At 37.9% G+C, this 27,744-nt stretch overlaps 1 protein-coding gene across 3 annotated transcripts in view; it reads left to right on the forward strand.

Moving 5' to 3' along the window:
* The window catches only part of MRTFB (myocardin related transcription factor B), a 50,674-nt gene that overhangs the window by 10,404 nt on the left and 12,526 nt on the right, over positions 1–27,744 (forward strand). For all 3 annotated transcript variants that reach the window (XM_014894987.2, XM_088174438.1, XM_014894996.2), the window contains exons 2-10: positions 12,977–13,042; positions 14,008–14,063; positions 14,621–14,696; positions 15,183–15,344; positions 15,868–16,052; positions 20,573–20,713; positions 22,151–22,398; positions 23,957–24,110; positions 26,264–27,286. In XM_014894987.2, coding sequence (XP_014750473.2) covers positions 12,977–13,042; positions 14,008–14,063; positions 14,621–14,696; positions 15,183–15,344; positions 15,868–16,052; positions 20,573–20,713; positions 22,151–22,398; positions 23,957–24,110; positions 26,264–27,286 — 2,111 coding nt within the window. The remainder of the gene's footprint in view (positions 1–12,976; positions 13,043–14,007; positions 14,064–14,620; positions 14,697–15,182; positions 15,345–15,867; positions 16,053–20,572; positions 20,714–22,150; positions 22,399–23,956; positions 24,111–26,263; positions 27,287–27,744) is intronic.

Here is a 27,744-nt window from a genome sequence, read left to right on the forward strand (position 1 = left end):
TTCCCTTCTCTCCTCATACTTTAAATTAGATTTGAATCTGGTTTTGAGATGTGTGCTTTTCAAACCACATTTTATCTTTTTAAATGATTGGATTTCAACTGGGCATTAAATTGATAAAACAGCAGTAGTCTGAGAATATTTGGAACATCATTTAAAGCAGACAAATAGAACTCTACGAGATTCATTTAAAGTAATCTTTGTTAGGCTGAGGCAACAATGCTGCTGAGACAGGGAAATTGTTTTATTCCTGGCAGGCAGGATTCTTCAGCTGGCCTGGGTGGAGGAGGAGAAGGAAGAGACCTCTGGAGATCTGCTGCCAGCCCTGCCAGAGCCTCTGACACTGATGGGAGTTAACACCAGGCTCTTGCAGCTCTGGGCTCAACTCCAGCTTCTTAATCTATAGGACACAAACTGTATTTGTAGTAGACCAAATTCCTGCTTTCCTTTTACAGCACTCTGCCTTGACTTCTCCTCCAGATTTCCTCTGGTTTGTCTGGCGATTCAGAGATTTATCCCTTGGTGTGGTGGCAAGAGTTCTACATGAGATCCTGCCTTTCCCAGAATTTAAATGCTGTGTTTGTTTGGGGGTTTTGTTCATTTATTTTTTTAAATTTGGACCTTAATAATGTTTAAAAAGGTAGCCCATAATCAGTACTAAATTCAGTACCTGACAGGTTAGTTTAAAAATCCCATTACTTGGCTTTAAGTCAGAGCTAGAGAGAACACTGATTTTTATGCAGTGTACTGATACCAAGGGTTTGTTATTGATTAGAAAAGTAGTAAGAGGTTGAGTGTTGCTGCATGTGGCAGTTCTGCTTCCTTTGTGGCAGGAAAGTACTGACTGGAAGAAGGGGCCAGCAGTGGCCTCTGGCTTGGGCTGGTTTTGCCTCCCAGCTCGGAACAGGCCCAGGTAAAGCCCTGCTGCTGCTGGGGCTGGGGACAGCAGCAGAGAGAAGGAAGCCAGGAGGGTCAGAGGGCCAGAGCAGTGGGCAGTGCTGTAGGAAACAAAACCCCTCTGGGGGAAGCTACCAAGAAATAAAGGGCAGAAAAACATGGCAAAACCCAGCACGGTGGGTAGTGTAGGTGGGCTAATGAGTAACCATGGTAATGATTATCCTCAGGCTTCTTCAAGCATGTCAGTTATGGAGAAAGTGGATGAAAGAATGTACATTACAGTAATGATGGTCTGTCAGAATAGTAAAAAACCTGCAATTATGGGACCCTCTGCCAGTCTAAATTCATGAATATTTTAGAGCTTAAATTATTCAGTTCATAAAAGAAGGTATAATTGTTTTCCATAATCACTATCTTTGCCTCCTTTTCTGTGTTTTGGTACCTGTTCTCCATTTTTACTTTCCCCAGTGAATATTGCATATCCTTTTATCTCTCCCAAGTTTGGCAATGTAATGATTAAAATAATGAACCTTTTCTTGAGAGTTTGATTGACTACAGGATCTCTTCCAGCCTTTCCTCCTTCTAAAGCTTAGGAAAACAATCATTTTCTTTCTTGTGGTGTATATAGAATGAATTATTGAAAACACTCCAAATCTGCTTGATTTACATCTAGAGAGAATAAAACAGAGCTTCACATTTCCAGTTTATAATGTTATAAAATACATAGTTCAGATGTTTTGTGGATTTTTAAAAATTCAGTTGCAGTTGTTAGTTTAATCCTATTTAAATAATACTACAGGTAACATTTTACTTTGTTGAAAACATAAATTGTAAGACAGCTTACTTTACAGAACAGTATCTTCTAAATTAACTTGTGCCGTTCTGTCTCTTTTCTTTGCCCACCTCTTTTCTCCTCCTTTCTTTTTTCATAAAATGATGTGGCTGGTTTTGCCATGTGAATTCTCAAACTTTTCTTCCTTAGGACACAAAAATACTTAAAAATACGATATATGAATTGTAAAACCTGCAAAAATTAAAAATGTAATTGTATTGGCAAACCCAGATGAAGTACATAGAGATCCAGTAATTCAAAAGGTGCCTTTGTTTCATAAGCTACTTTGCACAGGTTTGATAAATCTAAAAATCCTGAGATAGTACAGTGCTTATTTCAGCAGTGAGTACCTTAAGAGAACTGTGAGGTGGAATTCTTTTTTTACTTATTATTTCTTTATAGGAAAGAGATTTTTGATGAAAATAAAAACCTCAGCACTGTCTTCAGCAAATTAGTATTTATTAAGGGCATTCGCAGTTTAGATTGTAAAGCTGAATTTTTTCTTCACTTAGGCTATTGATACACATTATAATATCCTGTAGCATGGGGGGAGATCCTCTTAATCACCCGACTGTCCTGTAAACACCTCAGACACTATTGGTGCATATTGCCTTTTTTGTGAAAACAGTTCTTACTTTTATCTGTCTGATCAAAATTACCTTTTGTATGAGCAAGGAACAAAGATATTTTCTGTCTCTGAGGTCAGCCACATAGTGCTAACTAAACAGCTTTTTCAGAAATTCCTGTACCATTGACTGTACCTACTGCAGCATCTTGTAGCACTGTCAAGTAAGCAACCAAAACATTTGGAAAATTCAAGTGAAAAGCCTTAAATGTGCATACAGTTACTAAGGATTCAGTGTCATCAAACAGTGCATGATGTATTAGGAACTGGGAATATATGTGGACTGCAGATGGAAATGTTTCTAACAGCACTAGAGAGAGTTGAGGAAGTATTATTTTATACCCTAAATTGTTTCAAAATGAAGATGGATGAGCTGTCTGACCATGCAGAACTCTTGTAGACACGGTATTGGTGAAACAGATCAGTCTGGTGCTTAGGTAGGATTTAAAAGGAAGTTGGATCCCAGTTTTTTGCACCGTATTTTTCATATGATAATCTGAGTTTCAAAGTTATCAATTGACTGCAGGCTACTCTAAATAAAAAAACAAAACAAAACCAACCAAACAAAAAACCCCCAAAACAACAACAACAACAAAAGACAAAACAACAACAACAAAAAAATAAAACAAAAAAAAAAAACCCAAAAAATAAAATAAAAAAAAAGCTACCCAGGAAGGAAATTTTATTTCCACCTTGAAACATAATTTCTTTCCGGGATTTGTTTTGCATTTTAAATTTACTGGTTGGTGAGGAACTGGAGACTGGCAAGTGCTGGAAACAGGATACAGGGTAGAATAAGTGGATTTCTCAGGTGTGCACAGGAATTGTCTTTGTGCTGCCTGAGTACCAGATTACCAGGTGCAGTCAGGAAGGATTTCTTCCCCTCATCCCTTGCAATCAAATCCATGTTGCAGGAGAATTGTTTCTTGAATAGACTTCCTGCTATTGCTGGCATATTGAGTATTGATGATACTCTTGACTTCTGCTTTCCTGCCCTGCCCTGGCATAATAAAGATTCTGCTCTTGTTTGTTGGGGTTGGTTGGCTGGGTTGGGGTTTTTTATAAAGAAAAAGCTCTAAGTTGTGTTACCTGGTGTTTAGAGGTGTTTTTATGACCCCTTATCAGTGGCAGTCCATCAGGTATGTTTCTTGAGATACAGATAATGAGAAAGATACTGTTGAAAAAAGTGTTATTCCTTTGTTAATAAGGGAATCACTATAAGTTCTGTCTACTGATCCTGTGGGGCTGTGCTAAACTGTACCATAAACAGTCTCTTTAATGTCAGTGGGATAATTGTATGTCGTAAAAGTAAATCAGCACTTACTCCACAGAATTTTCTTCTTCAGTGTAGCACGTAAAATGAATAATAAAAATATTGTAATGCCATTATAATAAACACATGCTTAACTACTTCAATAAACCAAGCCTACGATGTACTAATTTGATTTTGTATGTAATCTGTATATAATTAGAAGATGATGGTGGCTAACCAAGAGCTTTTAAAAAACTTGCTATGGCACCTATAAGATTTCCTGAAGTTTTTATAAAAGGTTATGATTAAGACTGCTGCTGCCAAGAGCCAGGTGTATTCCCATCCAGCCCTACCCTGCTTACTGCCAGCCTCTTTCTCATGTTGGCATTAGGACTTACAGAGCCCAGAGTGGGATCAGTGACCAGGTATTGCTGAAGAGCACTTATTTCATGGTGCTGCCAGGCCAGAGCACAGAGCTGACAGGAGGCACCTCTGCCACTGTGAAGGCAGCAGAAGCAGCTGGGGCTGGAGGGAGGCACAGACCATTGGCTTTTCATTGGTGTTCCTGTGTTAGATCAGATTGAGTTATGAAACCACTGTCTGCTTTGCTGCTCTGCTGGGGGATTCTTCTTTCCTGTCACATCCAACACAACACGTGTGAGCCTCAGCCTCTAGTGCAGGGTCCTCCCCAATGCAGCAACTTCCCTATCCCTGTGATCAGCTGCACTCACCCACTGAGCATCTGCAGAGTCTGGAGCTGTCTGTAGCAGAGTTGACTCAGTACCATTGCTCACATCCCCGTTTGCAGTCGGGCAGCTCAGTGGCAATCCACCTTCCTCTATTTTGAATTAATGTGTAGTCTCCTGAGCTGGAGAATCTGCTTGGGTGTGCATTTTGTTTGCTGTGCCTAGGAATAGCATGGACAATGGAGGGGGGCTTGGCTGGAAATCATCTGTCATCATTCAATGTAATAAACTCCAAACTATCACAAAGGAAGTTGTAATACATGTAGAATTTAAACTGAAGTTTCATGAGTCCCTTGACAGTACACTTTTTGGCTAATAGTAGTATTTGAGGAAATGTAGATAATTTTTTTGAAAATAAGAGGTCTGCACTAAGCAGAGTAATACTTGCAGATTTAGAAAATGTTATTGTTAATATACTTAAGTTATGCAATTTTACAGAAAATGGAAATATAAGCTTTAGGTTATTGAGACTTCTCACCCAAGATGGTAATGATTTTTCTCATTTTAAGGATGTAAACAGAATCATGGAAAGTATAGATTTTGCTTTTTACGTATCCATGTGTGTGTATATATATATATATATATATATATATATATATATATATGTATATCCATCCCAGCAGACATCCCAGTAATTTGTTTGGAGGCTTGTGTATGTTCTGGCTTGTTTCTAAGCAACATGTTCCATAGCAATAGGATACAATACAGATTGTTCTATATCCTAGTCATTTAAGCCTCTCAGCTAATGATATTGTTATAGTTCGTGTGTTTGTTTGAAATGTTGAGTTTATATGCAGCTCTCTTTGCCATCTAGGTTTTCATTTTCTGCTTTCAGTGGATGCTGTTACTGCTGGAAGCACTTACTTGAGCATCAGCACTGGCTACAGACAAAAGCTTTAAATCACAGTGGTGTCATTTAAGAGATTTGGAGGTCCTGCAGAGCTTCCCTCCAGAATTCTGGAGAGATTATCTGAAATGGCCCTCAGTAGTCTCCTCTCACATACTTTACACTTACACAGTACGTTTCTAAGCTGAAATGGAAGTATGACTGAATAATTGCTTAAAAGGGATATGCAGAAGAACTGCTTCCACTTTTCTTAATTATTTTGGATATAGTCTTAGCAGAAAAATCGCTTCTACAAGAATGGAAAAAAGAGCATTAAAATTATATAACAAGTAAGTAAGGTTTGCATTGTTTTGTTTTTTTTTAAAAAAGCAAATTTAAGTAAAATAGTTCCTTTTCAAAATTGTATCCTAGCATACATGGAAGTTTTGAAGACATTCACCCATGATTAGATGATGCTTGATATTTTTTACAAGATGAATTGACGATGAATTACTGTTGTTTTAAGACTGAGTGTTTAACATGCTGTATTATCATCTTCAGGCCAATGGGGAGTGAGTACCACAATTTTAAATTCAATTTATCTTTAAAATTCTGTACAACTTACTTAGAATCATTTCCAGCAAATTAAAGGTAGCTATTTGCATGGTTTTCCCTCCTCTCCTTCTTTGATACACCATATAAATGAAGTGAACATTATATTAAAAAATTTCTGACTTTGGACTGGTGGAATATGTAATACCGTGTGCAAACTACCATATTCCATAACCTTCCTGAATTATATACCTTGCATATCACCTGGTCTTTCTTTTACTTACTATATAAAATATAGTTTCTACTGTTTTTTTATTTTTTATTTGCAGAACAAATATTAATGGGAAAAAATTACCCATTTTTTAATAAATAGAGTACAATATCTCATCAGAATTGAGGGAGAAACAATCTCAACTCAGGAGAAAGCAAAGCCTATCTTTGGAAGATTAACCTAGCGTACAGTTGGAGTGTTCAGGAAATACAAACTTTTGGGAGCAGACAGGGTTTGGGGCGCAGGGTAACAGTGCAGGATGCACAGAGAGCACTCGGTGCTCAGGTTCTGCAGTTCTGTACCTGTCAGGCTGGCCACGGTTCCAGGAGAGAGCTGATGCTCGGATCACTCCTGGAGTTCACCTGTGCCTGATGGAATGCTCTGCTGTACTCAGTGCTCCGTGCTGGTGACACACTCACATTAAGGGTACACGTGCTTGGGGACAGGGGACAGGGGACGGGTCTGAGCCCATCCGCAGTGGCCGGTGCCGCTGCAGCGCCTGCTGGCAGCCTCTGCCCTCTGTGCTGCAGCCTCAGCGCCCAGGGGGCACCGGCTGCAGAAAAGCTGTTGGCAGCTGGCAGAAAGCAAAGGAGCCTTCCAGTGGAACAGCTTTTCATTTAAAGGAAACGGCCGTGTTTCCAGCACTGTCTGTTTCCATGGCAGCCAGCCTAGCAGCCTGCGCTGAAGTTTCTGCCACTCTTGGAAATTTCCAAGGGGGGCATGCAGGAATGTTGGATATTACATTTTCTCATTTTCACTTGCAGTTTTAAGGGTTTAAATAGATAATATCCACTGGATTTTAACTTTGAGAGAATAATGAGATGATTACATACGTTCTGTATGTATTAAAAAAAATCTCGATGCGTTGTTTTTCTTCTTGTTGCCATTTGAAAGGACTATGTGGTGTCTGCTGGACCCCTCGTCCATGGTTAAATGTTTGTTTCAGCTGTGTAATTGGGAAATGGCAACAACCATTTGCTGTTTCATAGTACCTTCTGTAAAAATATTAAAATCTGATCTTAAATTAATAGGCTATGTAATGAACTACGTTAGATGTGGAATTATTAGTGCTAGAGCTGTGCACAGTATGTGCTCTGGTTTTTTTCAAGGCAAGAAGCAGTGGTGAAAGCTTGTCAATCAGTGTAGATAGCATTGTTCCTGCACGACAACTATCAATTTATTTTTGGCCTCTTTACATTCCAGTGCTTGTGATTATGTAGTACTACTTTGAGGCTGCTCTTCTATAGGATACACGGTACAGATTCGTAACAGGAATCACTTGCTCAGCTCTGATAAAACCTGTTTGTTGTAGGTGATTTAATAATACACTTTATTTCACTCCTTCTGCCACTCACAGCAAGTAAGACGTGCCCAGACCACTCTGTTTGCTGCCTTTCCAAGGCTGATACAGAACGTGCTGTGTCTCCTCGAGTGCCTGTTTGTGGCACTTCTGCTCTCACCCCTGGAGCGCCTCAGCAGGAGATTGAGGAGCTGCTGGTTCTGGTTATCCTCAATCTCTGCCCCTTTGGGGCACAGTGTGTGTGAACCTGAGCAGGACTTCGGGGTGAGAACAGGGCATTGGCTTTATAAAAGTTCCTGCTCTACAGAAATACACTTCCACATAACCAAGTGCACTGGTTAAAGGATGAGCTCCCCTTTCTGCACTGTCATCTCCGTTCCCTGGCTCAGAGAAGTGTTGATTCCCTGGTGTGCTGTCACTGGAAGGAGCTGGAAGAGTGGGAGCACCAGCCTCTGGCACTCAGCTTTTGTCCTGGCAAAAAAACTCTACCTCCAGTGCAGTCACAAGACTTCTGCTGACTCGGAGAGTCAGATAACCAGATGTTCTTACTGCGAGGAGGGATTATGCTTTTTTGTTTTTGTAAGTATTAAATAAGCTATCCAAGCTTTAATGATCATTTTATTGACTTAAGAAAACACATGGAAATTTTGGAATCTCTCCACCTGGTGTTCAAGTGTTAAAATCATATGCTTAGTTGAAAACAAAAAAGAATATTCTTCTTTCTCCCTCAGTCAAAGCAGGAATTTGACTGACCTCTCCATGCATGGCTTTTATTCAGAAGCAGTTCACAGACAATTTTGAGAGTTGCAGTGGTGTGAAGAAGGATTCCTGCCAGATAATGTGAAGTGTAAAATATTTGTACTGTCATTTAGCAACTGCATTTGTTCAGTGGTGTTAACATTGCCCTTCTTTTGCACGTGTACTTTAAATAGGAGGAACAGTATTAACAACGTTAATAGTTTATCTACATATGTAAATATTTGTTAATTTTGTGCCTTCATTTTGGAGATCACTTACGATTTTAGATGTTATGTAGGTAAATGCCTGATTTTAAAAGTATAAAAGTAAAAGGCAAACTATCTGGCAACAAGCTGAATGGATTTACCCTGATAAGAACCATCTGTAAAACACAATGTTTGAGTAAGTACTATTCCAAGGGGAACTTTGTTTTGTAGTGCCTCCACCTCCTGTCTTTCAAATTTTCCCTTCTCCACATTCCATGATGGCTTGTCTGTAAATTATTCTTTAAAATAAAGGGGAGGGGGAAAAACAAAAGAAGGAAAAAATGTCCAAACCCCGATCCACACTAGAACAAGCAATAATTTATATATTATATATAATATGTTGTATTTGGGTAATGCTTCAGTGGGTTGTAGAATTTTTTTTGAGGTTTTTTTGTTTTTATAGGCTTTGTCCTCTTATCCAGCTTTACTAGATTTACCACTTTGTGTGTGTTACTGACTGTTCTAGGAATCTCTTGTTCTATGGATTTCCATATATATGATTGGCAAAGTCTGTATTAACTTTAATTACATTAGATTTAAACCAACCTTCATTCTATTCTAGATAGTTTCTCACAGAAATAAATGAGCAATTCTTTGCAATAAGTGCAATTCTCAGATGGCTCATCCTTGTCTCTGAAGATAATTTGATCATATTTTCCTTACTGAAAACGTGTGATACAGTTTCCATGACTGCCATCCTCCTGTTGGGCTGGCTGTTCTTTGAGCTGATTCTTGTGAGTCCCCATTTCCCTGTGAGCTTTTCACTGACCTCGCTCCCCTTCCTTCATACCCACTCCAGGTCCCCTGCAGTGTCAGGATACACATCTGTCTGTAACAACAGACAATGGAAGGGTCACTCCTGACTGTGTGACCCCTGCTCTGACACCCTGACCCGTAACCCAGGTGTGCTCTATGTGAAATTATGCAACTCACAGACAGATGTTACTTTTTCTTCCTTAGAAACAGCTCTGCTCTTTACTTTGTGTCACTGTAGGGGCTGAAAGTATTTTAGATCCTCTAGATCCTTATATCTCTTTCATAGAGATATCAATACTGGCTTTTTTCCTGATGGATTTGCTTTGGAATAGCAAAGCCTTTTTAGCTTTCCAACTTTAAAAAATAATATATTTAGGGTTTTTATTCACGATTTCTTTCTATTTGAAAATTTCTTATTCTTTAATAATACATTCAACTGTTCAATATCTTTTTAAAAAGTATAGATATGAAAACCTTTTTCTACTTTAGTTTTGGAGTTGATTGCAAAAGCAAACATCTGGTTTTCATCCAGATTGGTGTCTGTTTAACCTCCTTGCTCTGGTCAAGTCAAAATCTTCAGTTATTATCTTAGACCATCTTTCTAACTATGAGTCATCTCTTCTTTAGCATTCCCCCTGCAGTGCTTCCCTATTAGTCATGCTACAGGCTGTCCTTTCCTTATTATGTAATATATAAGTTCATGATATTTATATAGTAAGTGAATAACTACATGTCCTCTGTTTTCTATATCTCACGATTTCTCAATTTTCACACTGTTTTTATGACTTGTCCAGATACAGATGGGACAACTTCAAAATCCTCCCTTATTGCTTTGTAATGCCCAGTGTAGATGAACAGATAGATGATGGGCAGACAAGTAATGTTATGAGAGACAAGAAGAGTTTGTTACATGTTTTTCTTTAAAAACATGAGCACATAAGGTTTATGTGCAGGTACATTCTTACTGTTCTTCTCTCCCTTTTGCTCTAGTCCACTGCATATTCTCTTGTTACACTGTACATTGTTTAGGATATGGCTCAGTTTTAAAACTTTCTGCAAAGCTTAAGCCAAATATCTGACCATAATTGGAGCCACAAATGATAGATACATGCCTAAACTACACAGTAGGGCTTCCCATCATTTATATTTAGAAATAATGTTCAGTATAATATATCAGTAATAATGTTCTTTCCCACTTGTGATTACTAATATTAAAAGCACAACCCTAGTAATGCTTAGGTAGTTACAGCTGAACCAGCTACACCTACAAAATGGGCTTTATGAGTAAGGTTAGTGAAAAAGAAAGTCTGAATAAAAAACATATTAGAAATCTGAAATATCACCATAAATGCATTATTTCTTAATAGATTACCTGCCTATGATATGTTGGTATATGAGTCACAGCAGTACTAACATTCCTGCACCTGCTGTGACACTGCCAGCATTCACTTGTTGACCCACTGTGTTTCAGGTAATGAAGTGAAAAAGAAATACTTGCTCTGGTTTATTTACTTTATCTGATCTGTATCAGCTCTACTATGGACATCTTGGAGCAGATCATTTGCTTGAAGACCTTGGGCCTGAAATAAAGAGGCATGTGTTTAAAACTGACCTATAACTAGGTACAGATTTGGTAGGCACATCTCTCATTTGCTTAGTTAGTGTTCCAAGAAAGCCAGATTTAAGTGTGGTGTCAGTTTGGACTAAATAGAGCTGTTAGCATGGATGAGATTCCTGCCCAGAGTAGGATATGATTTTCTAGCCTTGTGACAGCATCCTAGTGATGTAAAAGAAAGCATAGTTTAAGCAAAGAACAGAAGAAAGGCAAGTTTTAATCTATTCAGGACTAAAAACATTGGAATACAGTAGTATTGCCATCCTGCTTATAAATTGTCTTTCACATCATTTGGATGGGTAAAACTTATTTAAGATTTTTTTAAAGGATTGTACATAGAGTTTTAAGGCTGACTCTGAGCTTTCTTACCTTACTGATTGTAAGCAAGAAACCCCAAACCAAGAACATATCAGTTCTTTTGTTTTCCTGTAAAGACCATTGCAGTCAGGGAGTTTCTTTGGGCTCGTGATGTACCCCAGGGTTAGAAGCTTAACATCACAACATTATACTGTGTTTGAAATGCATTTCCACTGAAATGATTTTTTTTCAATGAATACTTGTTTAGTAAAACTGGTGCAGGACTCCAGGCAGTACAAGTTTACACCTACTGGTGAGAGATACCTTAAGAAGAGGTCATGGCTTACCTGGAGCCACGGGAAACAAAGGAACACAAAAACAAACTGTTATAACATTATTCTTCTGTTAACTTCTCACAGTTAATATCACTTGGAAAATACAATGCCCTATTTAAAGCAGGTATTTTTAAGTTGCCAGAGGAGCTCAGTACCTTTTGAATGACTTTTCATTCGTTTACATTTTAGTGTTGTTCTTTTGCATTCTTGCATCTCTGTCCTTTGTGATTCTTGTGTCACAATATTGTAAAGTCTGAACAGGTCTGCTGTGCCACAGCCCTGAAATGTTTGTATTTGAACTCTCAATGTTTGTGTGACACAAGAAAATAATGTCCTTGTTTTCAGGACTTGCTATTCCTGGTCTTAATGCTTTAGCCAGAGGAATATCCTTCCTGTACTGCAGAACAGGAAATAAGCTGGTTCCTTTTAAATTCTGGAAACAATGAACTTTGTCCTTAGCTTAATTTTTTAGAAATTACATTCATTTTGATGTTTTGGACAATGCATTAGCTTGTTTTGCTTCCTTGTGAAATACAACAGGAACAGCATACCATAATCATACACCCATAATAAGCTCTCAAATCTTAATTTCAGCATGTAAGTATTACATCTTTAATATGTTTTGTCTCTTGGCTGTCCCTTGTTCAAAAGATGAAATTTCACTTTGAGGTAGTAAATATATGTGTCAAAGAGATAATGAAGCACTATGTTAAATTGATATAGAAACAAGGAGAAGGGAGGAGTAGAAGAAAGAAACAACTTCTTTTCCTTTTCCCCTTGGCAACAAAAAAGCCATAATCTTTGAAAGTATAAAACTTTTATGTCTACATCTTCCCCCAGGTTTTGGGGTTTCTGCTGTAGTATTTAATATGTGTCACCTGGGTTACTCACACAGGAATGTTGAGAAACTTTTTATTTCATGTAATGAAATGTAAGAGGTTACCTCTGAAGCATTATAAACTGTTTTTCCACATTTGACAGTATTGGATTTATTTGTCCTTTAAATAACTGTGATAACACATATTTCAATCAAAAAACCAACATTTTCTGGTGTTCAGAGAGAGAATAAGGTGCGTTCCTGATTGTAACACTTTTTTGTTGTTTTTAAATAAGGCAGATAAAATTCCCCTTCTCTTCAGTTTCTTGTGTTTCTGCAAGGTTTATCTAAATGTACAATCAGGCTTTAATCAAAAAAAACCCTTCAGAAGAAACAGTCAACAAGACACAGAGCTTTTCTTCTAAAATGCTCTGCAAACATCATTTCTGTTTCAGCACAGTGAAGTCATGTAAGATTGGCTTAGGACATGCAGTAAAGCTCTCTAATCATTATGGGCTCCAGTTTATGGTTTAAACCCTTTTTCCTCACTGTTTTCTTGATGTAAGCTCAACATTCCTCATGAGGCCTGACTGATAGGAAAAGTGGGAAAAACAGTGCTGGTATCAGATCAGACTGAGAAGCAGCAAAGTCCAATGAAAGTGGGCATGGAAGAAGTCCCTGGGCACTGTGTTAACAGCAGCTGCTCCTGTGATGGCTCTTGGGGGGTTACTGTCGGGTCTGAGTGCACAGCAAAACGTATTTCTAAGGCTGCAGTACTTGGTACCATTGGAATGGGGGTTTGCTCTTTATGAGGAGACTGTGCTTACACAGGAATGAATGTTTTGTTTTGTCAGTACTTCAGCTGAGGCTGCAGCAGAGACGGACACGAGAACAGCTGGTGGACCAGGGCATCATGCCACGTAAGACTTCTAGTAATTTGTATCTCTGTAGTCTTAATTATGAATTGACTGTATAAAATAATGAAGATAAGCATTTCTGTGAGATCATGAAAAATAACTTTAGCATTTGAAAAGACTTGTGGGATCCTTTTAATACCTAAGCGAGCATAGTAAATTCATCATGCTTACATAATGTTTCAATTAAATTGGCCATTGTGATGAAAATGCAAGGATTTGTAGGCATAGTCTGATTCTGCTTTTGTTTTCTCTATTTAAGTAATTATGACTAATTTACTAATAAACTGAATTACTTAAGTGAGTGGGCATTAATAACAAAAAAGCAGTTTTATTAAAGAGTAGAATGGCAAAGGTTGCCAAACAAATGAGGGGTGCACAGGAAACATGAAGAATCTCTTAAGTGGACAGCACTGAGATGGAGCACTCTACATTGTATGTTATTTCTAGGTAAACAGTGATTTTTTTACTCTTTTTGGTTATTTACCAGTTAACCATCATTCTGTTTTATAAGATGAACATTTAAGGCCTCTACATTTTTCTATTTTGTTTTTAAATCAACACATAGTTCTTAAGGGAAGGTCCAGTTCTCTCTAATAACAGCAAGTATGAGGTCCGGACAGTCAGAAAATTCAGAAATTTCAATAAATTAAATTGACATTTTGGCATTCTAAACCTTACCTCATAACATTTCCACTGACAGTTTTGATAAATAAACACCTTTGTACATAGCAAAAAAGCCATTACATGGTAATAGTCTGTTAAAATTAGTATTCCAGGTATTCTATATAGTATTGCTTATCTCTGCTAAATACAGGTGGATACAACTAGCAGGGGTCCAATGTAAGCCTGTTGGTCAGATGCAAATACAACTCTGAGGTGCTGTTAAACACCCATACACATATTCTGGTTAGCATATTTCTTTTGAAAATCACTTCCTGTGAAGTTTAACTCTTACTCTCCCTTCACAGCTTTGAAAAGTCCAGCTGCATTCCATGAGCAGATAAAGAGCCTGGAGCGAGCCAGGGTAAACCACTTTGTGTAAACTTGTGATTAACATCTGGAAATGGAGAGTCAGTTTTTGTGATACTAAATTCTCTGAGTATATGGAAAAATTCTTACCATTACAGTAATAATGTGTGCTTTTATTTTGGGAGAATTCATTAAAACAAAATATGTGTCTCAAATCTGAGAGGAACCTCTCTTCACAGATCAGTGTGGGGGATTAAACTTATGAGGGGTTAACACAGCTAGCTCCAGTTAAGGGTTGGATACTTGGGGAAAATATGCTTGTTCAGTTTTTCTATAGCAAATCTATACTATTGTGATTATGTGGTGGTGTGGGATCAAATCCAGAACCATTCCCATCTTGTTTGGGGAAGCTGGAAATCCATCAGCCCTGCTTAACTGCTAGGAAAACAGAACAAAGCAAGAGGAACCCCTCTACTGCCTGTGTTCTGACAGTGCTACCCACCCATCTGAATGAAACTGCAGCTGTTCATTGGTTGGATGCTGGTGATTTGTCAAAGTGCTTTGAGTTTTTAAGTGAACAGTAGTAAATGGTGTTTTCTCCTTTCTTTTAAGACTGAGAATTTCTTGAAGCACAAGATCCGGAGCAGGCCGGACCGCTCGGAGCTGGTCAGAATGCACATCCTGGAAGGTACAGAGGGCTGTCAGAGCTGCTCACACCAGGGACTTGGTTGTGCTCTCAGTTGTCTCACTGAATTACACTTGGATAGGAATTTTTTCTAAAGGTTTATCTACTCTATTTCTCTACTTCTAGAGTGTATATGGTAGTCTCTATTCTAAATCTATATAGTAATAGATACATCTATGGCAGTGAAGGTATTCTTAGCAGTGTATTTGTTTGCTATGGCATATTGTCCTTAATTTATAATGATATTTATATCATGGGGTGTTTCTATTGCTTCAGTTTCTACTCATGTCCTGAAATGACGTGACAAAGCCGTGTGCTCTCCCCTGGCCCTAAGGAACCTTTAATAAATGTGACTGTTACCCTGTTACCTGTCATACTTGACTACTTTTGACATAAGTGGAATGGTTATTGCAAAGACAAGACAGTGTTGTTTGTCATGAAACTGGGGAACAATTGGAACAGAATATTGAAATCAATATATCCTTTTAGAGACGTTTGCAGAGCCTTCACTACAGGCCACTCAGATGAAACTGAAGAGAGCTCGGTTGGCAGATGATCTGAATGAGAAGATTGCTCAGAGACCTGGTCCTATGGAACTGGTAGAAAAAAATATTCTTCCTGTAGACTCCAGCGTTAAAGAAGCCATTATAGGCAAGTAGAAGTCCCACAGCTTCTGTTCGTGATCTACATGGCATTGTGGAAAATAAATAATTCAACTCTTGAGGGTAAAGTTCACTAGAAGATAAGATATGCTAAGTTTATTACTACTTCCTCTTTCAGCTTCTGAGACCTAAACTTTGTTATCATTTAAATAAAGTAATCTTATTTTTATATGAAAATACTTGTTTTTTAATAAAAATCATTGCAAAGTAATCAAACATCTATAGCCATTCCTCAGCCTGTCATAGGTGTCTGTGTGCACTCCACATCTGTTGGATGTACTTTTTAATCTTTTACTAAAACCACTTCTGCTCCACACTTGGTTTAATTGATTCCTTGAATATGATTTAATATGGGTCTCATATTAAAAACACAGTAAATATTTAGGTACCATATGTTTAGACTGCTGAAAACTGAAAACATTTTCCATCAACAAGCTAATCCTGCCATAAATGTCTAAATTAGATTTGTGCAATTAAAAAAAACATTGTTTCTTTCTATGTCAACATTGTAGCAGTTGGACAAGAGAATTACCCTCAGGCTTTGGATGATTTCTCATTTGATGAAGACAGCAGTGATGCTTTGTCACCAGATCAACCAGCCAGCCAAGAATCGCAGGGTTCAGCAGCTTCCCCTGGTGAGCCAAAACCAAGTGACTCACCCTCACCTATAACCCCAAATGCTGCTACATCAACACAGGTACAGTTTTTAAATGTTAAAATCCTCACAGCATGGTTTTTGGTCTGGCACTGTAGAAACAGGGCATGGTTTCACATGGAATGAATACATCTGCTGCTACAAAGGGGTACCTGAGACTCTTTTCTGGTTGAACCCTGGCTTAGCTGGTGGCAGTGATGAAATTCCCATAGGCTGCAGTGAAGCCATAAATTCCCTGAAATTCATTATGACCCACAGAAGATCTGCAGCTTTCCCAGAAGTTGTTTAAAAGGTCGTGGCCATGGTTTACTCCAGCTGTTATTGATTACTTAATGTCTGTCTTCCTTCTGGGCAAGGTCTTGAACTCATTTAGAATTAAACTTAGCCAAAACAACAACAGTTGACGTCAGTTCCATTATCTTCAGAAAAGTCCATTGAAGAAAGGTTTCCCACATAATTTAAATATTCTTTCCTATAGTTTTAAAATACTGCCTAAGGAATTTACTATTAAAGAAATCAAAATAACAGTTATGTTGATTTTTCTATGAGGTTTTTAGTTTTTTCTCAAGGTACTTACAAAGAAAGGAAAGTAACTGTGTCACAGCAGATAAAATGTTATCTTTATAGCAGCACATTTAAATGTGTAAGGATTTAGAGAGCTGTAGATTTGCTCCTTACTGCAGAAAGTAATGTAAAAGTCAACTGTTAAATAAGTAAAAAAGAGAGCTCTTGTTAATGCTCTAAAGACTATATTGTCTTTGTGACCATGAACACTTGACAGCTGAGTGGCTCAGGATCTGGTATTACTCTCCTTGGCATTATTACCACAGTAGATAGAAAAACTATTGCAAAGTTCATATTCAAAAACAATGCTGTACAAAGTACATCCATTTTATTTCATGTTCCCTAACATACAGGTTGATGTGAGTTGGGTTTCATGTTGAGAGAACATAATTTGTGTTGAATAAATTGAAAACAAAGCACGTGAAATTAGATTTCTAAGTAAGGAATTGGGTTCCTAATGGAGAGTTTATTAAAAATACTCAAAGCAATACATGCCAAAAGCTTTCTAAGTGGGAAGCAGAAGAGAGATCTGTGATTGCAGAAACAAAAAGTAAGGCACTCGAACTTGATTGAAAAAGCGCTTCAGATAGAACTTCAAGCCTTTGCTTATGGATTTCATATTACATTACAGCCACTTCTGTGCACACATCTACAATGGGAAGTTGCTCTTCTGCAGAATAAAACAGATGCTCACCTTGTTGTTCCTTTTGAATTAAAGAATAACAGCACAGCAGGTCTCTACAGGAGACGTGTCTGGGAATGGCCCCTTTATTCTTTTAATTTCCTCTGTTAAATTTTAAATTTTATTACAACAAGAAAATACAAAGAATGTTTTGAATAAAGCTGAACGCAGCCAGACTTCTTTTCAAGGCTTCCTCCTCCACACATTTCCAGACTTCAGAGGATGTAACATAATTTTGAGAACCTTCAGCTCTCTGATGACCTAAACCTTGCTTTAACCCAGTGTACTTGCATCTGGTAATGATTAGGCATTTTAGTCATACTCTAAACAGATCAAATTTGGGTATTCACAGTTCAGAATATATTAAACAGTACCTTCAAAATAGCTGAAGAATTTTGCTTGATGGCACAGAATGACTGTTTTCTTAATATATTCTCTGCAGCTTGTTGACCTGCTAGATTCTTGTTGGCATCTAGCAGAAAAGGTGCAGAACTCATATTATTTGGAATTAGGGATTTGTTCAAATTAAATAATTACTAGTTTATGAAGTAATCAAGTTAAGAAGTCAAGACCTGTTAAATCTATTTTTTTTAAATTAAAAAATATATAAAGTAAATGTTGTGCATGGTTAATTGCCTCATTTAACATTTGCAGGTAAAATTGAGAAGTCTGTAAAAAGCTTTGTGTGTAGATTAGAATAATGACTAGTGTAAGGAAAAATAATTTACTCTCTGGCAGGAGCAAAATGTTTAACACCAAAATTTTCACACGATGTGAAAAGAGGCAATTTGGGATTTTAGTGGTGCTTTTTTTGGTTGTTTTGGTTTTGTTTATGCTTTTTAAAGAATTTACTAACTTTCCCCTTTTGAAGAGTTTTGCTGTGCTGTCATCATGGATTTGTTTTCCTAGCCTGTAATGGGTTACTAAATAGTATGTTTGAAGTCAAGTTGTTTGGGTTCAAGAAGGATCAGAATAGTACAAGACTGTTCAATGAGTAAGTGAAGTAGCAAACATTTAAAATGGTGTTTAGTTAAGAACTGGTGAAAATCATGAGGTCATTTTAATTCCTCTGTGCCTTATGGTAATATGGTACTTGACACTTTGATTCTAAGACAAACTAAATGCTTTTTAAAGTTTTACTGCTGTAACTCGAATAAGCCTTTTAAACTGAATAGCACCAGGGATGCAGTATGTTGGAATACAGCATCCAGAACCCTTTTTTAAAGGTTAAGTCCCTCTAACATCCCCTCTCAATTCTTGTGCAAGTCCAGCAAATAACAGACACTGTGTAAGGTATCTGAGGCTTTCCAGAGCAAACAGTCTGAAACTTGGATGTAAAAGTAGAGGTATTTGTATCTTTAGCCTGCCACCATAAACTGACAGGAGCCCAGGACAGGCATGTGCACAGTGTTTCAGTTCTAGGGAGGGCATGGTAAATCTGCTGTTTAGTAAAGCAATCATCAGGAGCTGTTCCTGATCAGCTGCAAGACAGAGGGGTCAAACCCACTATTCAGTTCTGATGGGTTATGGGAAGGCAGCTATAGTTGCCTCTTGGCAGCTGATGGTTGGGAACACAGCAGGATGTCTAAATGAAACACAAAGATTAAATGGAAATTTATTACAAATTAATTATAAGCAAAAGTCAGAGAGCTTTGTTCACGCAGACTGGCAGCTTGGGAACTGCTACGCCAGAAATACAAAGAACCAGGACACAGAGTTGCAAAATGTGTACCAAGTAAAGTCCTTTGTGGTACAATCTCATAGAAAAATACAGGAAAGGTACAGGAAGAAATGAAACAGAAGTACCTGTCGCACTTAATTAGAATGCAAGTCTTGGAATTAATTTGGAAGAAAAAGGATGTTTACTGATAGGAGTATAAAGAAGGGGCTTTTATAAAAGGAGCATTGTACTAGGTGATCTAATTGCTTTCTTAAACAATGGAAGTGTAACTGATGTCATCTAGCTGATTTATAACAGAATGATACTAAACACTAGGAAAATGAGGATGGAGATTACCAGAAATGAGACAGAAAGAGGGAGGTCCTGGGCTAAAAGGAAGTTGGTATCAGTGCTCTGTGGGAGGTGATTTGGGACATTCTGGTTTCATGTTACCATTAACAACGTTGATGTAAGAATGGGTCACCTAACAAAAGTAGGAAGGCATAGTCAGCACACAGTTGGATTGTTGTAAGAACTGGTTGATTTGGCTTTCAGGAGAGAAATGTAATTCTAATCGAATGAATAGTTCTTGTAAAGAATAATGCACAATGCCCCTCCTTCCTATGACAAAGAATTGTGGAAACCTGGGGACTCTTGACTCAAGAGAAAACGGAGGAGGAGGAGAGCTGGGGTGCAATGTTCAGCAGTGGAGTCAGGGAGGTACTGTGGACGCAGCAAAAAAAAAAAATTGCAAGTCAGTCAGAAGAGACGATTCCAGTAGAAGTGCTGATGCCACTGTAAGGATGCAGTGAGACCCTACACGGAATGTCCTGTATATTTTCAGTTACTTATATCCAAGAAAGACTAATGAAAACTGTTAACACAGTTACCTGTAACAGGTAATCAGAGAATGAAAAATCCGTTTGTGAGAAAAGAGTAAAAATTTCTTTGTGTATCTAGGAACACAAGGACTGAGATCTGTTTATGTTGAGTCTGTGTTCCATTAGAGGGATATTCACCACGGAAGGAAATCATAAGGTTTCTTGAAGATTTAAAATCACAACCAATTTCAGCACAATAAAAATTGGTATGACAAATTTAAGATGAGCAAAGCTTGAGTTTACACTTCTGCTGGCATAAGATAGAGAAGAAATGCACCTCCTGGCACAGTCAGAGGTGGGGTTCTGTGAAAATACCAAAGGAGGGGTGAAAATACACCTGCTGTCCTGCTGCATGGTCATTCTGAAACAAGAAGGTTTTCTGCCTGTGTTGAAGTTTGACCTTTATGAAAGCAATGTTCTTCTGACAGTGCTTGTTTGGGTGGTAAGATTCTCCTTGTATACACAAAAATCTGACTCCACAGACAAAAAATGTGGAAGGCCTCAATGTTATAGTAATAAAGCAGTGTTTTCTCAGCTAACTAGGAAGTCAAAGTAAGAAACCATTTTACTTTTTACATTTGAAGTGTGCCAAAATGTGCCCTTACAGAATACTTGTACACATGTACAGGAGTTCTGTTTTCACCATTCCTCAAAAAAATATTTTGTGAATTTGACACGATAGTAAATTGTCTTAACTTTTTCACATTTTTTCCAGTTACTCAGGTGGTCGATGTTTTTAATGTTTCTCTTTTTCCTTATATTTTTTTAATACTAGTATCCACCTCTAACCTCTCCAGTTCCTGAATTCCTCAAAACTCCCTCTACAATCGAACAGCACGTCACTCGTTCCACTGCTGCAACCACCTTGACCACAACCACTGTATCAGCAGCAAAGCCTGGGCCAACGTTAGTGAAGGTGGGTACCTGCATCTGTGCCCTGGGGACAACATTCTCCATCAATGTCCTAAACACAGTGCTGGGTTTAATGGAAGACTACACAAGTCACCTTACAAGTGCCTGTAGCTAAGAACAACTTCTGCTGGTGTTCAGGGGAGCATTCTGGGCTGGTGACTCAAAGCTTTTGGTCAGCCAAAAACCCCTGTAGGGACCAGCTCCCAGCTCATTATTCCAAGAGGTCCTTACAGTACCACTGACGAAAGTTTTCAGGCAGAATTGTGCATTACATAGCTGTGGAAGTTTTTAAGAAATAAGGACTATAGGTTTTTGCAATACAGAGATTCTACTTTCTGTTTCTGTCTGCCTTCTAGTATAGTTTTGTATGGAGGATAGTTGAATAGAAAGAGTGACTGTATTCATAGTCCACCTGTAACCAAAGTGGTGAACAGCACTGCTCCTTTTCCACACCTATTTGCTTAGTTGATTTAATGTATAAGCAGAATGCATTGTGAGGGAAAAGTTACTGTATCCTTGTTGAATATCAGAAGCACCTACTCAATTCTCTTTTCTGCACTGACTTAGCCAGCAGAATTAGAAACCCCTTTCAAATACAGTTAGAGAGTGATTTCTTTTAGATGTGCATAATGTTTCATTTCAGTCACTTCACTGTCTTCAGCTGTGTTAAATGAGTGTATGTATGTAGACTTCTACTTACCTACATGAAATTAACTCAGTTAAATGTATAGGGATGACCTCTGTCAGTCAATTTCTAATATAAATTTTGCTATATCCTCTGAAATCACTGGCTTTGTACCAGCCTTACTTAATGCAGGACCTTAATGACAAATTCAAATGTGTCCCAAAAGAGGCTATCTGTGTAGTAAACATGCATGGATCAACAGAGCATTTCTGCTTTTATACCTTCTGTATGATTAGGTAACTGCCTTCAATTTTTCCCTCAAAATAATTTCAAAGAGCTTGTAAAGGAAGGGAGTTTTACCCCTTAGGGGGTACTGCTAATGAAGATATTGCTGCCTGTAAATTATAGGAGTGTCTGTCCATGCTTTTAGTCTAGACCTCTCAAGTACCTCAGATATTTACAGATGGAATTTACTGGCTTTTACTTCCACAAACTGCTAAGTGGCTTAGAAATTCCCTGCTTAATAAGAATGCCTCTTTGCAATGACAGGTCATGACTAGTAGAATCCCTTAGCTGTTCCACCTTTAAAAAAACATTCACAAACTGTGATTTGATGACCCCTACTTGTGAAGGGGATAAGCCAACTGGAGTATGTTAACCTTCCTAGGATGGTTCGTTGGGGGATGTTTTCAAGGACAATTGTTTTCAGCAGCTCTCTACAGTAAAAGTGCTCTGGTATGATGCATCTCTGAGCCATACACAACTTTAAGTGACATCTGTTGTGGTTTTGTTTCTGTCTTTTCCATCCGTAAACAGCAAAGCCACCCAAAGAACCCAAATGATAAACATCGGAGCAAGAAATGTAAAGAACCTAAGCCAAGGGTGAAAAAATTGAAGTACCATCAATATATTCCACCTGATCAGAAAGGTGAGAAAAATGAGCCACAGATGGACTCCAACTATGCTCGTCTGCTACAACAGCAGCAACTGTTTTTGCAGCTGCAGATCCTGAGCCAACAGCAACAACACTACAACTACCAGACAATTCTACCTGCACCACTGAAGTATGTGAAGCTTTGTTTGTGTCCTTTAAAGAAAAAGCATGTAAATCAGTGATAAGCTTGGGGCTTTAGAAGTAAACATGGTTTGCAAATGTTAAAGAGACAGTTGGAACCCAGGAATACTGTAAATGGCATTGTGCATCACTGTGGGTATTATTTGCCTTATTTTTAACAAGGTGACGAGGTTATTCTCTTGTTAAAATAATCCTGAAATCCGATAAGCTTGAAGTTGTCCTAGTTATTTTTATGTGACATGGAAACAGAACATCTTACCTGTCAGATACAGTTTTCTGACCAAATGCATATTTGAAACTCAAAAGCATTTGTGCAAAATCAAGAAAGTTTTGACACCATTTTCACTCAAATGTGGTATAGGTAGGCAGAGCAGGAGAGAAGCTTGCAGACCAGGTCTTTAACAAAGACACACTATTTTTTGTATTTTGGATTTATTTTTTTTTACATCAAATTCACAAATCACATTTGTGTTTACCAATAAGATATAACAGTCATTTAAAATTTGGTAAGATCTATCTGTTGTTTGTAGCCTTATCTCTAATGCTTTTATGAGTTTCTCATTAGTACTTATCTTTAGCACTTTTAACAGTGAGAAGTACACTTACTGATTTATAGGTAGAAGCAGTCAGAAAAATAAGTGTTTAAAGAGTTGCCAGCACCCCATAACAAAACAAGAAGTTGTCTATCTGCAGAGTTTCATTCTCATCATCTAAGACCAGTCTTTTCCTAGAAGTGCTAAAGTGTAACATGCCACAGTCACACAACCCTAAATTCAAATTGACTTTCAGCTGTTTTTTTAAAATGAGTTTTCACGGAGTTCTTTTTCTTCAGCAAGTGAGGCTAGAAAAGTTAAAGCTACCATCTGTGGTTGTATTTATAATTACCATGTATCCTAACGTTTGGACTGGTGATGTTTCTGCCTGCTTGCCCACGCTTCTTATGTTCCATTTACTGACATTTCAGAAACATTTCTTCATAAATCAGCTGAACAAAATAAAAGAGCTGACTTATGGTACTTAGTGTAAATGGTGGCATTTTTAATTTTTTACAATTACTTCAGAATCCTTATATGAGATTCTTGAGTACAGCTGATAAAAATGTATCATCTTCAAAGTGAACTGCTTTATGGCAGTCCATACTGCGTGTTAACATTGTACATCTATGGAAGGGTTGATACACAGACTTCAGTATTGGGGGTGGTTATTGATGCCAAACAAAAACCTAACTAATTGCCCTGTCTGGTGATTAATTTGTGTTCACTGAGTTTGCAATCCATACCATGATAATAATCAAAACTATGAAGTATATATTGGTATGCTTAACTGCAAAACCAAACCAAACTAGCAACATACTATTCTCTGTTTTCTTGTCTGTTTTGTTTTAAGAATATTTAACAGTAATGTGTTAGGTTAAGCTTGGATTTGTAAAAAAAGTTAATTTGTTCATTAGCTTCACAGACATGAGATTCAGAATCACAGCCTCTTGATGGAAAACATAATATATTTAGCACTGACATTCTTGTCCCTCTTTTTCCTATTACTTGAAGGCCACTGAATGACAAACAGAGCAACAATGGGAATTCACCACTGAATACTTTGAACAACAGTACACCAACATCAGCTGCCAGCTCACCAAGACAGAACAGTAATGTTCCTAACAGGAAACCAGGTCCTCTACCTTCAAGCTTGGATGACTTGAAGGTAAAAGATAAGAGGAATTTGTCTACTCCTGTGCATTACTGTAATTCATAACTTGTTAACTGTTACTGTCGAGAATATATGCCTGCTTATTTGTACCAATGAAAACTGTCCTTCTAATTGGTTAGAATAAGATTGTCAAAGTTTTCATACACAGCCCTCCTGGACTGAAATATTTGATTCCTCATATGCATATGTTCCAGAAATGACATTTCTTTCCCAAAAAATTAGAAGAGGAGGAATTTCGGACACATTGTGTATGTCCCTCACTATGACACCTTGAACTGTGAGATTCACTTCATGTGAAGTTTCAGCTCAGGCAGATTTAAACACTGGAGCAATAATTCGCTCAATTTCAGTGTATCAGTGAAGAGGTTTATTTATGCAATAGAAATTAAAAGATGCCCTAATAAAAATATTCCAAGAGGTCACTCTTTTAAATTGAAACAGAAGTAACACTGTAAAAAGAGAATAGAAAATATCTTCTTATCAGAGATCAGCACATCATGTGAAAATGAACACTAAATTCTGAAGGTTCTTGAAGTTATAACTAACTGTGTAGACTGTTTGGGTTGCACTGTGAGGGCATTGCATAGGATCTTCTTCCTTCTGAAATACATTTGCAGGAATAAAGTCTGTGACGGACAAATCTGAAGCAGCTTGTGAGGGTTTAGGATTCAGCAGCTGCAGGAATGTGCCAAACCTCAGCGGCAGAGTAGAGACATCTAGTGGGCAATTAATTCCTTTCTCTCTGTCTTTACCAAGGTTTTTGAGGGGTAGGAGGGGGGATTTTTTTAGATTTGAAGGGATAAAAAGAAGACATTTCAGAAGATCAGATTCTCAAGACAGTAATGTATTGTCCTAACTTAAAGCCAATCTTTTAATATGAAATAAGTCTCTAAAATGCAATTCAGACAACAGTGTTTGAAATAAGTTTGCCAATCTTTAAATTTTTAACTAAAAACTTGTAAAGATATTTAAGTTAATACCTGAAATTGTGCTTTACAGTGATTAAAGCTGTTCACTAACTATTTCTGCACAATTTACTGGTATTCCTGCTGATGTGGAAACACTAACATAAGCCTTCCTTGCGGACCTGCTGGTAGTGATTTTACCACTGAATCAGCTAAATCAATTCTGATTAAGAGTTCAGAAATGAATTGTTGAAAAAGAGAAAAACTAGAACACACTCTCAAGTTTAGAGGGTACCAGACTGGGGGAAACAGCTGATAGTCATTGGCTAGGGAGTTATTTAATGTAAAATTGCTGTGGTTTTTAGAGATGTAAAACGTATTGCTATGACTTTTTCATCACTTCCAAATCAAAAATACGTCCAAAGTAAATTCCAGGCTGGCTGAATACTGAAATCCTCCTGAGGTGATGGAGCCTTTTGTTCTATTAGAGGTAGCTCTAACATGCAGAGAATCCCAGCTCTGCAGTTAGCTGTGGTTCATGTTTATGATAAACAGAAGCCATTCTTTGTGACTGCTTTTCTTTAACTGATATTTTGAAGCACAGAATTAATTTACACTCAACACATTTGCACTTTACTTTGTCTGTAAGCTTATTGGAAAAACTGAGAACATTTTTCTGTCGGGAAGTAATTTTGACTGCTTATACTGTCTGTGTAAAAGAAACCCAGATGGCACATAGGTAACTGTTTGGTTGTTAATTAGCAAGAGAGCCTTTTGTGTTTGATGGGTCTATCGAATCATCAACTGACCTGATAAAGTTTCTCAGAAACAGATCTGTCTGTCCTGATGGTGTAACAAAGGGGCTCAGCGTGCTGCTGTTCACTGCTTTTATCTGCACTGCTGCCATTGTCTGCTGGTTTGCTTCAGAGGTTTTTAGCTCAGAATTGGAGCTATAGGTGCATTTTTCTATGTTGATTATTTATGAAAAAATCATCACCAGTTTGTTACTATTCACTGTACAACTGAACACTGCTAAGATTTTGGCCACTTAAAAGCTGAAGTAAGTAGGAGGTCATGGAAATGTGTTCATAGATAATGCATGCTGTCAGAACCCGGAGGTGTAATAACTGACAAATACACTAATGAAAATAATTTTCATTATTAAGATGTCATAAGAATGCCTATCAGTAAGTTTTAATATTTTCCTTTTTTGTTATAGTGTTTTACTTTATTTTATTTCAGGTAGCAGAGCTTAAAATGGAATTGAAACTGAGGGGATTACCAGTGTCTGGAACAAAAACAGATCTTATTGAGCGTCTGAAAACCTATCAAGATCTTAACAACAATGGGGTTGCTACAAGTACCTCTGTGACAGTGACCACTTCTAGTGGGGCCACAGGTAACACTGGGGAAGTGACTGTGGCATTTCCTGTAGCAACACTAAATAAACCAGTGGCTAATACGATATCCACCTTCCCACCAGAAAAAACATCTAGTGGACCTGGCAGCAAAGCAGTAAATACTGAAAACATCAGCTCTCCCTTGCCTATATCTCCCTCTCCCTCTGAACAGTCCAGTCTAAGCACAGATGATACGAGTATGGCAGACACTTTCCCAGAAATGACCATGATGTCACCATCCCAGTTCCTAAGTACTTCACCTCTGAGAGCAAGTACAAACGACGATAATCAGAATCGCAGCAGTGGAAGCATCTCAACCATGGAGTTTGATGTAGCAGAAAAGGACCGCAAGCTTCAAGAAAAAGAAAAACAGATTGAAGAGCTCAAAAGAAAACTGGAACAAGAGCAAAAACTTGTGGAAGTATTGAAAATGCAACTTGAGGTTGAAAAAAGGGGACAACAGCAACAGTCTCAGACTTTTGGTAACTCAGTTGCTGTGGAACAGAAGCAGTTCGGTGCTGCTGTCAAAGAGGAAACTGCTCCTGCTGACTGCTCAAGTACAAGTCAATCTGTACCTGTAGCCAGCCATTCCCTAGGACAGTCAGTGTACACTGCTGGCCAGAATCCAGTTGCCAAAAAGGCCGTTGTTATCAAGCAGGAGATACCTGTGGCCAAAGCAGAACCTCAGAATGCCATTTCTCAGTTTTATGTTAGTCCACAGAGGCAGCCACAAACTGCAGTTGTTGCCCAGCCTCAAGCTTTATTAACTACCCAAGGAACTGCCCAGCTGCTGCTCCCATTGTCCATCCAGGCACCAAATGCTGCTACTGCAGTGCAGTTACCAGTTGGAAATATCAAGTTGCAGGTAAAGGTGTTTATTTATCATGTAATCTGCATGGCAGTATTTCATAACTTAGTGTAAATAGGTAAGTGTGCTGCTTGTAAGAGTAACTTAAAAATCAGGCTTAGTGTGTTTCTGCTTAAGGGAAACAGTAGAAAAGCTTGAGCCAATCTTGTAATACCTGCTTCTAATACTTGTTTCTTTGCAACTTTTGTTCCCAGATATTCTTTCCTGAAAAGCAATTGTCTTGCCATGTACTGCCTCCATGCACAATTTGATTTATAGTAGCATATACCATCATTTTGTTAACTGCAAATTTTAATAGAGAGCTACAGTCTCAGTACTGTGAGATAGCTCTGTTTGCAAAACATATGTGAACTCCCTTGTGCAGTGGTGCTTCAATATATTTAAAAATGTGAATGCCAGGTTGTAGAACTCTCCTGTGGACTTAGAAAAAGAAACCATGGTTATGCAAATATTAT

Source organism: Sturnus vulgaris, chromosome 16 (assembly GCF_052056855.1).
Source record: "Sturnus vulgaris isolate bStuVul1 chromosome 16, bStuVul1.hap1, whole genome shotgun sequence".
Lineage (NCBI taxonomy): Eukaryota > Metazoa > Chordata > Aves > Passeriformes > Sturnidae > Sturnus > Sturnus vulgaris.